The sequence below is a fragment of the Coturnix japonica genome, chromosome Z (genome assembly GCF_054131305.1).
Source record: "Coturnix japonica strain WE chromosome Z, WE-NBRP24, whole genome shotgun sequence".
Taxonomy (NCBI): domain Eukaryota; kingdom Metazoa; phylum Chordata; class Aves; order Galliformes; family Phasianidae; genus Coturnix; species Coturnix japonica.
The window spans coordinates 18784378-18802319 of NC_140702.1; the positions used below are offsets into that span (position 1 = coordinate 18784378).

At 35.9% G+C, this 17942-nt stretch overlaps 2 protein-coding genes across 5 annotated transcripts in view; one reads left to right on the forward strand and one right to left on the reverse strand.

The window, feature by feature from the left end:
• CCNH (cyclin H) overlaps positions 1 to 13913 on the forward strand; it is a 36132-nt gene extending 22219 nt beyond the window's left edge. The window contains exons 10-11 of one of the 2 annotated variants that reach the window (XR_014939888.1): positions 13145 to 13240; positions 13364 to 13913. The gene's annotated coding sequence lies outside the window, so the exon portion shown is untranslated. Of the gene's footprint in view, positions 1 to 13144 lie in introns of both variants that reach the window. The other variant, XR_014939887.1, reaches the window with a different exon arrangement.
• Positions 1 to 17942, reverse strand: part of RASA1 (RAS p21 protein activator 1) — a 50034-nt gene that overhangs the window by 11302 nt on the left and 20790 nt on the right. For 2 of the 3 annotated variants that reach the window (XR_014939886.1, XM_015849743.3), the window contains exons 6-17: positions 17056 to 17087; positions 15254 to 15306; positions 14432 to 14582; positions 13413 to 13491; positions 11155 to 11275; positions 9128 to 9284; positions 7409 to 7496; positions 5215 to 5292; positions 4011 to 4168; positions 3644 to 3720; positions 447 to 619; positions 88 to 247 (exon numbers count right to left, since the gene is read on the reverse strand). Coding sequence is in view for 2 of the 3 variants with exons in the window: in XM_015849743.3 (XP_015705229.2) it covers positions 88 to 247; positions 447 to 619; positions 3644 to 3720; positions 4011 to 4168; positions 5215 to 5292; positions 7409 to 7496; positions 9128 to 9284; positions 11155 to 11275; positions 13413 to 13491; positions 14432 to 14582; positions 15254 to 15306; positions 17056 to 17087 (1327 nt within the window). In the remaining variant the exon portion in view is untranslated. The remainder of the gene's footprint in view (positions 1 to 87; positions 248 to 446; positions 620 to 3643; positions 3721 to 4010; positions 4169 to 5214; positions 5293 to 7408; positions 7497 to 9127; positions 9285 to 11154; positions 11276 to 13412; positions 13492 to 14431; positions 14583 to 15253; positions 15307 to 17055; positions 17088 to 17942) is intronic. The other variant, XM_085530412.1, reaches the window with a different exon arrangement.

Below are 17942 nucleotides of genomic sequence, written 5' to 3' on the forward strand. Positions count from 1 at the left end.
CAGAGATGACAAAAAGGAGGACACCACAGCCCCCTCCTCCCCATCTGCCCACAGTTTCAATAAGCATCAGTGTAAGCAATACAGTACCTTCCATGCTTATTTCCCTGTCATTTAGTGTTCGTAACAACAAGGACTCAAGCTTTTCATGAAGAAAAATCTTCAGTAAAATGCCAGCCAACAGCGTTCTATCCTGTCCACAAACATGTGATAAGGCATAGACTACATGAAGTTCTTTCTGGAGTATAAGCTGAAAGAACAAAAAAAAAATGAGCTTATAAAATTCAGAAACTACTGTAGCTATTCAGTATAAACTGGTGTCATATCGATAGTAAAACAGATGTCACTACAAATACAATTCAACTGCGTCAAACTGTTTTCAAAAGTCTGTCTCAGGCAACAAAGTGAGTTTTGACAAGTGAACTAAGGAAAGTTAAATAAACTTATACCTCTTTAAACTCACTGTACTCCTCTTCTGGCATGATCTTCTCCATAGAATATCGCGCCCGAACACGCAGAGATCCTGGCTCAATACCCTTTAATGGTACGTGGGAACTGAGTTGAAACCACTCATCTGTTGCATGTCCTTTTTGTAACCGGCTTAATTGGCAGCGCATAAATACTATGGGAAAAAAACAAAACAAAGCATTATTCCATTAATTTACCTCTAGCAAAATAGTGTTGACATCAAATAAAATAACTATTTCCATCACATGCCATCTTGTTTCACCAAGAGTATTAATAGCAGCAATCAATATTTTTGCCATCAATAAATTAGCAAGGTCTCTATTCACTGGTTCAGAACATTCCTGTGAAGTGGAAATACAAAGCAGCCTGTGAGTAATGCATAAGCATGCATTCAAGAATGCCACACGGATACTGTCATTGTTTCCTTTGTAACACCCAAGGAGCAGATAAATTAAGTGCTATACTGCAACTCCTGGCAGCATCCAGAAAATAAAAGCAGATCAAGTGTTCAAAATTCACTGTAATCTTTTTTTTTTTAACCAGTCTTGGGCTGATAGCATCGCTGCTTTCTTCTTACTATCACTGTAGTGACAGTACTTTGCTCACATTACAGTACTCCAAACTGTTTTCCTTTTCTTGTTGTTGTTTTGTTTTGAATTCTGTTTCTGCTGCCAGCTTCAAAGCCAACCTGTAGCTCTTCTGCAAATAAGAACCAGGCTTAGAATGAAAAACAAAGGCTAACATTGTGTTTTACAGACTTGCCTGCAAGTGCTGACCTCCTCCTTTGTAAATAATATTTAGTCTTTCCATCATTAAATAAATGAAATTAACCAACTATTGCGGTGCTGAACCACACAGAATCACAGAATGACCTGGGTTGGAAGGGACCTCAAGGATCATGTAGTTCCAACCCCCCTGCCTGGCAGGGCCACCAAACATACACCTTTACTAGATCAGGTTGCCCAGGGCCCCGTCCAACCTGGCCTTGAAACCAAACCACAACTACCAGTACAGTTCAATAGTGTGTGGTATTGCCCTGACAGACTGACTGCTTCAACTGTCTAATTAAACTTGAGCATCTCAGTTTTCAGTAGCAGCAAACAAAGTCTAAGTACTAGACCTTTATTGTATTTTTTTCATGCCTGTTTTTAAGGCATTAATATATACTCGTATGAATAAATCCTTGCACAAGTTACTTGGTTCCTCTCTGGTAGAGAAACAAAACAGGTTTGAACAGAAATAATACTAAACTCCTTGGTTAAACTGGTAAAATACTTCTACAAGGCAGGAGTACTACAATAATTATTGATTACTTCTAACAAATATCCAGGTCAAAAACTTGAGAATTCATGAAACATTTGAAAATACTGAAAAACAGCCTTCATGCTCTTATTTTAGTATTTAAACTGAAAGAAACCCAGGAAGAAATAGAGCAGTGAGACCCATACAGATTATTGGGCCTTCAAGATGCTTACTACAGCAGAAGCAATAAGCAGGAAAGCTGACTTTACCAAATAATGGGGAAGAAGAACAGTACCAGAGTCACATGGTTCCCATTTCAGAGCAAGCCACATTTAGCAACTGTGGCTGGCAAGCAAAACGTTCATAGAAGAAATGGATTATCTTGATTTTTGCTTTTAGAGCTCACATGTGTTATTCCAGCAATACATCCGGCAATACATCCTGGTATGTCAGATAAAATCTGGTGTTGTTCATTTATTTCCATTTTTAATAGTGCAGAGATGCATACTAATTCAACTGGACTTTGTCTAATCCTCATCCCCAAATTAAATTACTGTTGAGTTATGCTGCGAGGGGAGCTAACTGCAGCCAGGTAATTCTACCCCAAATAAAACCTCCTACCACCTCCCAGCAGCTGGATGCATCCAAAGCCAACATAATCTCCTTAATTTGGACAAAGAAGGGAACGACAAAAATAATTTGAAAGAAATTAAAACATTCAACTCATGAGTTACCATTGCAATGGTTCCTTTACTGACCGAACCACTGGGGTAGCTAGATAATGACTTTTCTACTCAAGTAAATGTAAGAAGAGTGCAAGAACATGAACTGTGATTAAAGGTGTCCTTGTCTGTCAGAGGGACAACATCTTTTTTTCCTCCTATTATAGAAGAATTTTTCTAGTCAGAGGAAGGACAGAGTTTTGGAATTGCATTCTGGAATCTGGAACTGGGTTCTGCAGGAGCATTCAATCTGAGTAGTAATTCTACTTCTGTCACAATTTCCATATAAATCTCTTCTCTGAGAAATCACAGAATTAACAGAGAGGTGCAGATAACAGACTGGTAATGAAACAAGTGCAAACTGAAACAACTGCAATAGACTCTAAGTACAATGCCAGGCTTTAAAACAGGCAGGTCTGAACACAATAGGAAAGAAAAGTTCTTGGAACAAACTGAGGGTGGGTGGGGTAGTTCTGCACTGACTGCAACAAACAAGGAGGGGCTGAAGCTCCTACAGAAGCAAGACAGCAAATGATAGCTTGACTAGGAAAACAAGTCTGAAATACATTATGTGTGTGAAGGAAATTGATCTTTTGTTGTTGTTGTTTGTTAATACAAAAGAGCTCAGAAGCCATGCTTTTCAAAATGAGTCTTCTCTATAAAGCTGATGTTGCCTTACCAGCTTGCCATTAACTTGCTGGCATGCACAGAAACATAGCGACTACTGAAGATACAGTTGTCTAGTTAACAAGAGACTGAAGACTCTCCAAGGTATTTTTGATTCATTTTTAAATGAAGTAATACATTTGCTCCGTTACCTCATTCCCAGAAATATTAACAAGGAATTCCACACATGCATAAATAAAACAGATCAAATAAGTTAACTAAGGGAAACAGTATTTTACCGAGTGGACTATTTCAGTCTTCCTTTTTCGTGAGAACAGTCACTACACATCATATAACAGCTATGCTAAAGAACAGCTAGGAAAGCCAGCAGATACTCAGGACTGGATTAATGAGCATTTTAGTACTAAAAATCATGCAAGTTATTGTAAAAACATGAATGCAAAACAATTAGCAGACATCTGAAACATACAGACACAGTAGTGCGGCATAAAAATACACTTAATTCTCTTGTGATAATGTTTCACAAGAGCCATGGAAAGTGCACAAAGAATCCCACAGACATAAAGCTTTTAAAGAAAAATACTTACATATATCCGGATCTTTACTCTTCTTTGTTTTGTTACTAAGACTGATCTCAAATCTATTAATATCAGATGAAAGATCACTAGGAGAAAAGACAGAAAGCCTCGATTAATACTATGGTTGGCTGGCATTTAAGCTTAATGTAAACTCATTTCAAACCTGAATTCTCATTTGCAGCCAAAGACACAGATTATATTTACTATATTATCATATTTAGCTGCCTACAGAAAATCTGCTCACAAATTTATGGCAAAAAGCTGCTGCTCTTTAACCACACACACAGTACATCTAAAAGCACATGCAATATAGAATGCCATTAATAACCTTAAACGCAAGGTATCTTGCGTGGAATTTAAGAAGACTAAGACTTACTCGAAAACAAATTCTTCTGACCACACAGGGTTCTGCCCTTCCCTGATATGTGTTTTTGCTACCTGAACACTGTTCAGGTAGATGTTACAATATGGGTTAGTAAAATGCTTTACTGGGAGCGTATGAGCTTCTTCTACATGCAAAATAAGACTGCTGACCTGAAAAAAAACACACAGAAACAACTTTACTCCTTTTTGCAGAAACAGAAGCATTAAGAACATTAATATTTCTTTTCCCTCCAAGCGGAGGTTTGATGTTAACTTATGAGTAGTGATTACAAACTATTACTTCCTAATAGAAGGGGCAAAGAACAGACTTAATGGTTCAACATTTTAACAAGTACCAGGGACAAATAAGGGCTATACCAACTACTGAAAACAAATCTCTGGCACCATATTTTTAATGTAACCTATTTGTTTTTGTTGGTGCTGGTGGGTTTATTTTTTTTAATCTTATTTTTAACAGACATTAGGATTCGTAAATGCTGGCTTTTCTATACATAGAAAATTTTACAGAAGCCAAAACCTGGCATCTTAAGTAAAAACCACAGATGATTCCACGCAGAATGGCTTACCCTGTGTTTTCCCAGCAGATTACACAGAATTATGTTGAGCAACACATTATAAACAATTTCCCTGCTATAATGAAAACACTTGGTCTGTAATATGGACTCTCAAGATTACAGCAATTGGTAACCACACATTTGCAGAAAATGAGAAGTGAACTATCTGAAATCTTATTTAAGAGACTGAGTTAATGAGAATTAACTCAAACTACCACCCTCGCTGCTTAGCTTTTGCAGTTTGCAAGCCTCCAATTTCACTCGCCAGTTCACCTGTGAATTCACTTAACATAGTTATTTTCTTCAGAAGCATTCAATCTTCTCTAATGCTAACTACAGGATAATTCTGTGTGTCCTGGAAAATGTATTTCTTTTTCCACAGTAATTACATTCACTGTTCCCAGCATCCAGAATTATCAGGGATTCTTGAAGTATATACTTTATTGTCCAATCATTACAGACTTAGTCATAAACAACCATCAGTCCTCCACCTCATTCTGGTTCTGCATAACTCCAAAAAGGAATGTAAGAATGTGCAGAATTTACTACTACTGAAAGGGAACTTCATTTGTCAATATATATGCCCAACACAAAGCTTTACCCCCAGCAAAGCAAAACCCCTTAACATCTGTACAGCTTCACCTGACGCAGACGTTTGTTTGATGTTCCTGGACTGGTTTTTCTTAAGCTGCAAAACATCTGCAGAGCTTTCATCCAGTCCTAAGAGAGAAGGATGCAGAATAGTGTAATAAGGCAAAGTCAGATCCAGCTTCTTGCAGCGGACTAGACATCTAAAAAAGTACATTAAATATCTGAAGTATTCCTCAGCTTCAAGTTTTATGCCATTCCAAATATCTAAGTTTGAATAATAAAGCAAAATTCTTATCTTCAATAAGCAAATCTAAATTAAGGATTTGCAAATCAGAAGCACCGTCTCTTTTGGAAATATCAAACACTGTTAATTGGGTACACACAGACAGTTTGACCTTTAACAAATTACAAGTCTAGCAGTATTACATTAAATTGCAAATGGCATATAAAATGAAGCAAGACCTGCTTACTTCTGAGAAAATAAGTTAACAAGACAAACAACAAACACTGCTTTTCTTTCCCTCAAGTACACCTGCATCCCTGTCATAACACTGTGTATAATTCCAGTGTAAACTAAATAGCATTAACAGAGAAACACTAAAAGGATGGATATCCCACATCCTCTTTTCGTCCTCCCATAGCCTTATGTAGTAGAATGAATGGATGAGTGGATTCCACTTCATTAAATAAAATTAATAGGTCATCTAGGACCAAATTGACCACAGAAAATTTTGTTTTTTTTTCTTTTTGTTTTAAATTATCATATAAATAAGCTGCTAAGATGCAGCACTGCCTAACTAGACCTCCTCTGAAAAAGTTGAAAGTTCCCAATATAAGAGCTTTGTATTTGTTCTAGCTTTAGAAAATAGGAGAAAAGGTGCAGCTTCTTTCTCTTGTTTCTGTCCCACAACCATTATCCTCTGCATTGCTGCTGCAAAGCTCAAAATGTAAGTTTTGATCAATTGCATTCTGAAGACTATCTCAAAGATCTGCTGCCGATTATTCTCAAAGTACAATCTGAACTATAAAATAATCATTTTTTCCTTAACACATACAAAACTCAGTCCTGTATAAGATATTAGACAGTAAAAAAGAAAACAAAAAAAAAACAACACAGCAAAACATGGTCTTCTCAGAACAAATCTACATGAGAACTGATACACATGGACCAAAACTGTACTATTAATGGAACTGTACTCTGTAAGCAATACGGTGAACAGTGTGTTAGGTTGATCAACATCAAAAGTAGATTAAACCGAAGCATTCAGGGAACACAGCAAGGTATTTTGCTTTCTACACATTCTTCTTTCAATTTCTAGAGCTCACAACACTGGACATGACAAAAATGAACCTACATGTTCATGGTTGTAGAAACTGAAGTATATACTCTCAATGATTGCATGCTGCTTCCCAGAGGTGATGCACTGACAGCTGTGCGATAAACAGCAGTGCACTATTCAGATGTTATCCCAGTGACCTTCTTAAACTTTTGACAGTTTAACAAAAATACCTGTTTTTTCCTGTGTGTGCAGCTTTACAAGAATACTGAATTTATACTGCCTACTATAACTGCTCCTAAGAGCTTTAATTCCATTCAATTTAAATCAAATGGAAACCCCAACTTCTGATACAGCGCGTGTATTTCAGAACTGTAGCCTTAATAAATCAGAGCATTGTCTCAACTTGAGCTCTCCTGCTGGTAAGAGGATTTCAGAGCACTAAGCTCTTTACAACCACATCACTTTTCATGCACAACCATGGCCCAAAACTATGAAAAATTACTGATTCAGGAACAGGGAAAACAACTGTGGAAGATAGTCATTCTTTATAATTTGGTCACTGGGCACACACAGATGTGACAATATTATATTTCACATCATGAAAATACTCTTGAAGAAAAAGTCTTGGAGTGAAGATTATTGTTCTGTACTGAACTATTCCAGAAACTGTGTTCTGCAAAACGTACAAAAGGATACAACCTGAGTTCATTCCACAGAACTGCAACATATCCGAAGTAAAAATCCCCAGGTACAAGTAATACAGGAACTGGATTCCCAACAACAGTTTTTCCCTCCTAGATCTCTTACTACTATATCATAATACCTGCAAGTATAAACTTAACCACATCACATCTCATTTACGGTACACTCGCTTGCTACTGAAGGATAGTATTACTGTACACTGCAAAGCCAACAAATAGCAATAAATCACTTTAAAAATTATATTTACCAACAAAAGCTCTCACCTGTGCTTGTTCTGGAGTTTCGCCTGCAAAGTAAAAGATGTAATGCTCTTCACTAAAGTGCTGAACTACTATCTGAAAACAGTTTGGCCTTAAAGATAAACAGAACAAAAAAAAAAAGTTTTATTCATCTTTGTAACGTTTACAGACACCTTCACTTATTAATCTCAGACTGTACATCAGGAAAAATTTCTTTACACTGTGAGAGTGGTCAGACACAGGCACGGGCTTCCTATAGAGGTGGTGGATGCCCCATGCCTGATTTATATTGTATAAGAAAGCATACTGGCTTACAGTCAAAGCATAAGTAATCACCTTGAAACATGAAAGACTTGCCACTACAATCTATTCCCACAAACTTTTAAAAACAAGCAAAGGCTCAGCATTAGTTCCCAAGCAATTAAAGACACATGAAGGATTTGTTCTTTCAGGAAATACTACCATAAGAAATCCCCTACATGAATGTGCCCCACAGGACTCATGGCCAATAAAATGTTTATTGGGTCACACAGCAACCATTTGCTACACACCTCTAAATCTGTACATGGAATTATGGTGTCTCGGCCATTTTGTATGCCACCATCCATTTGTCAAAAACACTACCAAGTGTTAAATTACAAGCTATTTTAAATGACACTTTGTTCACAGCCTTCCAGTTTATGTTGAAGGAAACCTAGCTGTCCCAATCATTGCATTATACAAAATCTCATTTCTTTTTCCAGTGGAATTTCAACCTTCTGTTCTCCATCTGTTTCACTGGCTGGTGAATGTGTCCATGTCACAGCATGGGGGAGAGCAGGAAGTAACCGGAGCTAGAGCTCTTTATATCACTACCCTCAAAGAAACAAGCAAAACTACAAACTTCATCGTACTTCTGAGAAAAGGGCAAAAACAGAGTTTGGGATTATTTTTCTTATTTTTTTCCTTCTTCCAATAGCAGCTACTTAAAATATCGGAGGAACTTTACCTCAGCTACAGTTCCTCACTATCAGCTAAAGTTTCCTTCAGTTGATGAAACCATGCATTTCCTTCTCCCCACATTCAGAACCAGTTACTGCCCAGTTTCACAGCAGAGCGCTTCTTAGGAGGTAGTCATCAAACAAACTGTTCCTTCTTTACATTGTACAAATATGCACCAAAGCTTCCTTCATAATTGCCAGCTTACATACAGAAAATTTCAAGTGTTTATTTATTATGGATGGTACCATGGATTTTTAGAATTTTTGAGTAAAAAAAAAAAGGTTGGAATAAAAATGCCAAATATTTGGGATACTCATCTTAAATAGAAAACTCTTTATAAACTCTGCCTATCCAAGTTAGCTTTCAAATATCTATCAAAGGTACAATGATGTCTCAGCATTGACAAAACCCTTAATCTTCTCAATTCTTGATTCTATCTGGTCAAAACCCTCAGCATTATTTCATCATTTCTCACGTATCTATCACAAAACATGAAACAATTATTATGCTTAATATTCAGATACAATAACACAAAAAGCTTGAATGATTACACCTTATTTCACAAAAAAAACCTTTAACTTGAAATACCAAAATCGTTAATTTCAATTAGTTTAGGAACAGTTACTAGTATGAATATGAATGAATAACTGCAATCAATACAAGCCAGCTCACTGGCAACAAGTTGCATTTGCACTGTGCATGTCTGAAACTAACAGTCAAGTCTCCTGCTGCACATACAAGAATTATGGGCCAGCATCCTACCTGCCAAACAAGCTGTCATGTACTCCATACACAGAACACACGCTAAGGTCTATTAGTCCTTTGGGTTTTGTGGCTCGTTTTTCACTTTCAAAATAAATAAGCTGGGCATCATTTCCCTCTAATATAAAGTATAAGTTTTTCCATCTTTTTCCTTTACCTGTAGGAAAGTAAAGCCAGAAGTTGTAATTGTTTTAAATAAAACATCAATTTTGTAAATTCAGATAACAAAGCAGAGCTGTTTCTGTCAAGCATCAAACAGAAGGATATTTAGCTAATCACTATTATAATGGCATAGCTAGTCACTGTAGAAGACCAACAAAAAACACTTTCTGACCTGCTGGGTGTATTTGATTTAAAAAGACACCTGAAAGGGACCCCCGTGAGTCATCATCTTCATATTGTCAATGGTCATCATTACTGTTTGCTGATTCAAGACTATAACCTCTGGCCAAGTGCACACCCTCCCCTCACCCCTTCTTCAGCACTGCAGGCTGACACTGGAACTCTTTGAAAGAGACCTTTTGAACAGTCTGGTGACCAATCCTTTTCCTGTCAATTTTTCTGACTCTCACCCCTTGTCTGTTTTCCTCAGTTTCACCTTTTCATTATTTTTCTCTCATAAAATTAAGTTTCCTAAAATCTGTAACAACTTCATGAGATAAGTCAAAATTGTTAAGTACTAATGTTATTCTGGTTCTTTAATATCATATAGTTTATCTGGATGGTTTAACGTAGATTCTAAGTATTAGAGTGCCAGTATTTTGAGGATAATTGTAGCATGTAGGTTATCATGAAAATGGATGATTGAATGTGGACCTCCTATGCATCATTTTACCATAACCTAACCGGGGGCATTCATGAATCTGGTCATCAGTTCCCTCCCTTTAGGGGCAGGATGTGACAATCACACACATATCAGTATATATATACACATATATATATAAGCATATATACTCAATTTTGTGCAACATATAGCTAAATCCAGACTATCACCACAGTTTTACATATGGTTGCAATTAGTTCTTTAAACATCTTAATTTCATCAAGACTGCATATGCGAGTGCATACAAGCTGCTAGGACACTGTGTACACATGAATAGGTTGACTTGGTATCTGTACAGTTAACAGTTTATGTCCTGATTCACCGATCCCATTTTATTCCAATAACTTTTAATTAGGAAACAGGCTCTAGACAAGAGAACGCTACTCCTGAACTCTGAGCAATTTGCAGTAGGAACATCAAAGCACCATAAAAAATATGACTGAACAGCAGAGATGGGAACACATTATATGCAGATCTGAATTAGAATCACACGCTTTTATCCACCAAATTGTCAACTTTCATTTTTCATTCAGAGAAATTAATCTCTGACCTCCAATGGATTAGATCTTCCTGGAACTAATTCATATATGACACAATATGTTTTAGAAAAATAAAATAAAATAAATGCAGATTTATCTTTATAGTTTGAATATGATGAACTCACCACACTAGCAGTGTGGTTTTGAAAACACGACTCTACCATCCAGTTATTACATTGTCCACTAGATGGCAGATAGATTATATTTGTTCCATATGTGGCTATGGGCACCTCTCTACATCTACACAGCACTCCTGTTTGCATTTTCAAGTATCTCATTTTCTCTTCTAGCTAAAATTAATTATGGCTGATGGTACCAGTGATATAACCCTGAAAAAGTCCCTATGTATCTTATAGATAAAACAGTACTTTTAAGATTTAAAATATGCAGCGTAGCCTGGAATAACAAAATAGCTCTGATCTGCAATGATCAGATTTATATCCTCCTAGCTTGCTTCAATCTATTCTGTCTGAAAAAATATGAGCTTCAAGTAAAACACACAGTTTTGGTTACCATACTTTTTATCAGACTTTTTCACACTCTTCACACATTTTCTCTATCTTTTCGCTTCTACTTTGTCCTTTCTAGTACTAGTTTTATGTAATAAGTTACCAAACATGCATCCATGTTTGTTCCACAGAAAAAAAGCCATAAGCAGAACTCACTTTTCTTCAGAAGATAGCCTTTTTTGACAATGTTTTTATAGAAAGCATCCTTAGTTTTGCGACGAATTGTATTGTAAATTTCTTTTCCATCCAATGTATCATTGAACACTTGCTCTTGGTGCTAGGAAAGAAGGAAGAAAACAACGTATTTTAAGTTCAGAAACTGCTATTTAAAAAAAAAAAATCACATACTTTGAAGGCTGCAACCGAGATCATCTTACTAACAAACTCTTTAGTATTATGTATTACATTGCTGTATTAAAATGCATGAAATTTTAATACTAGATACTCACTAGAAATGCATTAACTATTTTCTATGGAATGATCGGATCAGAATTATTAAAGAATACAAACCAAATTTGATGAGGTACCACCTGTGCTTTCCTAATTAAATAGAAAGCAGCATCTCTCACAGCAACTTTTGTAAAACTTGTGAAAGTCTCGAAATTTACACCTATTTCTACCAAAGGTTTTAAGACAGAGTAATAACTTTCTCTGAAGCTACAAGAATGGTGCATATCACAATTAAAATTGACACGCTCACAAAATTGCATACTTTCTCATAAATGTTGTTAAAATTTGTATGTTATAATTGGGTAAAACTGTAACAGAAAAACAACAGAAGGAAGAAGAAACATGAAACCAAAAAAGGGTAAATCACACAAAGCTTTAAGATTTGTAAAGTCAAGTAGTAGACTTCTGAACTTTTTTTCAAGTAACAAACATGAATAATTTAAAAGCAAATGAAGTAATCTCATGGGAAAATATAGTAAAAAAAAAAATAAAAGGAAAAAAAAATTGAAGAAAGTTTACTAGCAAAGCCTTCAACGATGAGTCTCCAGATACGCCATTTACTATTTGTCCCAACCACGTTACTGAGCTCAAGTTAACACCAGCAAACAATTGGGGAGCATCAGTGGCACAGGACAATCAACAATAAAGGAAAGATTGGAAAGATGCAACATGGAAGTTGTATCTGCTGATACTTATCAATAGAAGACAGAAGACTATTTTGCCAAAATAGGGTTGATAACACACAAGTGTTTTGTTTACTGCTAAGCAGTGCTTGCACAGAATCAAGGGAGTCTCTGTCACTCACCTCACAGTGAGGAGCCTGGGAATGGAAAAGAAGCTGGACATGGATATGGCTAAAACAGCAGGCCTGAACTAACTGAGGGGGCACTGAATGCAATGTAACACCTAAATGACATTAAAATTATGGCTGCTGATTGAGTTCTGCAGCAACTGTTGTTCAGATACCAGTTGGGCAACAGTCTGCTTGTAGGCAGTGGTGAGTGACTGCCTTTGCATCACAGGAACTGTGTATTTTTTCTGCTATATTCTTTGCTAAAAATTTGTCTCAATCTAGGAGTTTTCCCTTCTCTTCCTGATCCTCTTCCTAATCCTCTCCCATTCCATGGGATAAAGGAATAAAAAGTCAGCTCTGCAGGTGCTTGCCTGCTCACTAGAGCCAGCCTACCACAAAAGATGACACAGATGTTATCACAGAGTCAACATACAATGGCTTAGGATGGAAGGGACTTTAAAGCCCACCCAATTCCAACCCCCTGCCAGATATGGATGCCTAGGGCCCCATCCAACCTGGTCTTGAATACCTCCAGGGATGGATCACTCAGAGCTTCTCTGAGCAGCTATGTCAGAGTCTCATCACCCATTTACAGCATCACAGAACATCAAGGATATTTCTGTTAATTATTTAAAAAAAATAAATATTTTATACTATATCATGACACCATTTAGACTAATAATATGGCTGTTCTCGTCCATCATATTCAGGACAGATGAGCTTGCACTGGATCAAGTCACAGCAGAGTAATGATAAGAAGGAATGGTATGAGGAGAAATTAATGATTTTAATATGTCTAACTTAGTGAGCCAACTGACAGAAAATTACGGGATAGAATGACCTTCTGTGAAAGGGCAAGAATGCTCCTGAATAAGCCCTGCAATTGTAATATGTTTCCTCTAGGAGGAGAAAAATACCAGACACTATAGATTGGAGTGTACTGTGGTTTCCCTCGACACATCACTAAACAGCAGCCATGGACCAAAGCTGGAGGCACAGGTCAGAGGTTGAATTCTTCAGGGCACAAACACAGGTTATCTTATTTTCTGCTGACTACAGGACAACTTTGGGTAAGTGAACAGACATGAACTAAAGAAACATACATTCTTATATTATAAATAGATTTGATGATGATCAGATCTTCAGCAAATGCTGAGAAATGAAATCTTACCTGCATTGGAACAGGATCTTTAAGGTAATATCCTTCAACAATTTGTTCTTTTCTATAGTGCTCAATGATGTCAGCAATGCTGTTTCAGTAAGAAAAACAGGATTTTAATATTAAACTTGTTAGCTTTTCCTGTGAAAGAATTTGCTTTTCCATTCAAATCACAGAAAAAAAACCCTTGGTGTTAAATATCAAAAATCTCGTTTGTAGCAACAAGAATTTACTAATACAATATATCATGTTAATGTGCTATGAATACCAATACTATGCTGAACTCTGCAGAACATTTTATTTTGTTGCTTAACGTGCCAATGTTTTTCCCATATTCAAACAGTGCGTGCACATTACCACCTTTCCAAACAGTATGATTATCAGTGATGGACTGACAGCTTCAAAGAAAATTAGAAATATATATCATTGTTTCTTTTAATTTATTTTTTTAAAGATTATTGTATTGTTATACCATTGGCAAAATAAATGCACTCCAAGTTTCCTCATTCTAAATGGTGCCATCTGCAATTCCTACCAAAGTATTCCTCACATATTACAATGCTATTTAGTAACTTTTTTTCCAACGAAGAAAACATTTTTCCCTTTCCCTATAAATAACCACTTCTCTTATTCACACTTTGAAATTCCTGTGGAACATCTCAGATAAAACTAACACCTTCATATTCCTCTTTCAAATGGAGAAGAACTCACATTACAAACAGTAGCTCCCAAGGCAACACAGCATTCTCTTTATCACACTTCCACACGTGACCCACATGATCTACAGTTTATAGACTGAAGAAACTCTTTGCACAAGAGCACTTCAAATTAAATGAATAAATAAAACCCACAAAAGTTATGCAGAGTCCTCAATAACTTTCTTGTTTTTAACTATTAAGCTACCTAAGCAAAATTTTTTGCACTCTGTTAAGAAAAACAGTCTTATACCAGTTGACATCTATCAGGAATAAGATACAGAAACCTTTCATGAACATAACATAAACACAATTCTTGTTACCACAGTAACTTACCTATTATAATACCTGCCTCCCATCATAAACTGATTGTTTGCTGTTGGACATATTTTAAACCGCTGAATATTTTCACTGGTCCGAAAATAAAGTGAGTAATCACCAGGTGTATTATCTGAAGGTCTCACAAGAAAACTGCACACCTGACCAACTGAAAAGATTTCATAGTGTTATTTACTGCTTTTGTTTTTGGTAGCATTACTTACAAGCACTCATCAACTTCTGCATAAACCAGCAACAACTCTCTACTTAAAAGAGATACAAAGTTAATGAGCCAAGTTCCAAGAGTGATCCCAAATCAGATGCAGTAGAACTACCATAACAAAGTTAATACAAAGTAGTTTAGCTGTAGATTGCAACCTACCTACATAACACCATTAGAAAGTTTGATAATTTGTTCTCAAAAATTCATTTTTCTTACGTATTAAGTATACTACTTTACAGTAAAGGTCAGAAATACTGATGTTTTCATTTCAGTAAGAATTTCCTCTTTGAAAAGGTTTGAAAAACCTTTACTGTTTTTCTAAAACAATACTTTCTCCTGAGAAAACCTGATTTTTTTTTAAAGTTTATTTATTAATCAAAAAGTATTTCATTACTTCAACTGAGATTATTAAATAAGCTGTAATTAAGAATTTAAATATGTTTAACACTCATAGTCTGAAGCATTTTCTTCTAGTGTAGTATTCTACTTTAGTAACAATTGCAGCATCTGATCAAGGACAATCATATATTCACACACAAAAACCCACAGGTTTTGTCACACAATACAGACAATGGCTTTGCACTACTTAACTACCACTGTATCAGAAATACAAGTACCTGTCATCAGCAAATTGTACGCCTCTTGTTTGGAGATCTTCCCATGGAACCATCTTAACAAAGATGAAGAGAAAAATTAGAAAGCAAGATCTCTTTTTCATTGTGGTGACATCCAAGGCTCTGGCACCTATGAATTGATCTCTATTTTAAAAGACCTAATGCATAACAGATGAGAAGATTATGCTACTCAATGCTACCATTACACCAACAGCACGAAAAAGGTAAGATTAACAGGCACCTAAGTTATTTTCAAGAAAAAATGTCCAACACGTGGGAGTCGATGTTCAAATCTGACTGCATTTAAAGATTTGAAAACAAAGAAAAACAGTGTGGGAAGGGTAGCAAACTTAATAGGCACTATGCAGTGTCAACACCATACATGAATTTCCCCAAATCATGGAATCCAGGACAAATAAAGGAGGATAAACCCAGTAAAGAAAAATAATAATAACAATAATAACAATAATAATAATAATAACAATAATAATAATAATAATAACAACAATAATAACAATAATAATAATAATAATAATAAATTGAACTAATTTTGTCTGAAGCTGTGGAAATAAAAACTAGGTTTTTCTGAATAAAAACTGCTTTAATGCAGAATCGTTTACGTTCTGCAGAGCCCTGTGTAAGACCAACATCCTAAGAAATTTCAGTAGCCTCTGTCTAGCCTCAGCCTGATACCAGCAATCAAAGAACTGACATTACAGTTTAGGTTCAGCGCATCACGTGCTATAACTTAAGATCTCATTCTGTCCTTTAAAGGAAATCTAAAAATAAGGCCTACAGTTCATTACATTCACATTGAGCAGGGTACGGAGCAGAAGACTCTCATGCATTAAAAATGAGCTCTATTTCTAAATCTTTTTTTTCTGTACAAGACTTAGAGGAATTTTTCTTGCTACTGGAATATTTGAAGGAATGCTGTATCCCCAGAGCTCCTCTGAGTACTGCAAACATCTGTAGACAGAGTCAACCTCCAAGCACTTATTACAGATTTCTTAACAAATTAATAGATGTTCCTGTATTTTTGAAAGCTCCCTAGTGCCAAACTGACTAGCAGAACGTTAGGAAAGAGTAAGCAAACTAAATATCAGTAATGTTTTTTTGCCAATTAAGATAAGTCTCTTGGAGACCGCGAAGAGGGCAAGAGAGATAGGAAGCAGCAGTTGCAGTTACCAGAAGCAAACAGAAACAGAACAGACAACACAGCCAAGCCAAGCCTAGAGATTTTCTGAAACTCGCTTTGGTTTGTAGTACTGAAAACAATGTAACTATCAGCAGTTTGCTGAAACACTACAGAGATAAGCCTGAAACGTATCCACTCCACAAAAAAAAAACAAACCAACAAACAAACGTTTTCTAATACTGAAGGAAAGGGCACAATTACCACACAGCCTTCGTTTTTCACTTTTAAGAGTTATTAGACAGAGATAATGCAGATGCAATTATTACACCATCATTCTACTGGTACTTTGCTCTGTCTCCAGCATCTGCAGTTGAGTAGCTGTGAATAAGGATATCTCTAAGACAAACACTGCCTTCACTCCACTGTGCATATTTTGGCTGAACATTATCATACAAGATTTACTGAAGATTTTAACCTATTAACAATAGATATCACTATTACAAGACTTTAATAATGTCTATTTTCTATGCATCTTCAGCAGCTGAAACAGAAAAAAATTCTAAGGCAAAAAATAAGCATCTTCTGTTCACCCTTCCAAAAGCCAGGAAACCTCATAGCTGAAGTTTATATTTTATATTTTAATTAAAAACAAACAAAAAATCCTTACATTTTGCCTTCATGTGGATCTTCTTCTCTTCCCTAATGAGAAAATTGACATATTAAGTGCATGACAATAGTAAAGGTTAGTTCAGAAATTAAACTTCATAGGGTAAGACCTTCTGTTAAAAAACAAACAAACAAAAACGATGATACTTCTGAACCAAAAGGGCTTACTGAAGTTCTAGGAAAATGAATTTTCCTCTTCATTCTCTAAGTGGAAATTCAGCCAAAATATGTTCTTTAAGACAATCCTTTCTGTCATCTTTCAAGTCCTTCAATGCAGACAAATGTTACAACTCAGCTTTCCTAAGGTTAATTTAATCAAGGACATAGAAGACTGCAGTTGGATATTCTAGCACTGCTGCCACACTGTAACATGGATCTCTGAAAAGCAGCTGCAAGTAAATATGCTATTAGCAAAAATACAGAGACTTCACAAGGAAACATTATCAGGATTCCAAAGTAATGCTGCAGTTAAAAAAAAAAAAAAATAATTAAAAAAAAGCTCTTATTTATTTAGTATTTAAAACATCCTTTACACCCTCTTTTCCCTTGCAGTAACTCAATTATCTGCAGGTCACATTGTTAACTTCTTGAGTTCTACCTGTCTAGCTACAGTTAATTCACTGGTACACTTTCTGTGTATCAGCCTTAAAAACTACCCAACTGCTACAATGCAAAATTGCATTCTGTTCAGATTGTGAATAGCAAACAAAGCCCAAATGCAACTAAATAACCACCAGATTGTTTATCAAGACTGCTAAGTTTAGGAAACTGCTCAGTAAATCTGCAGTACCACTCATTTGTATTTCTTTGGACAATATGTGAATAAGAGCTTTTTTAATACTTTATTATGCTTACAGGTCTGTTACACTATTTTAAAACTGTTAGATT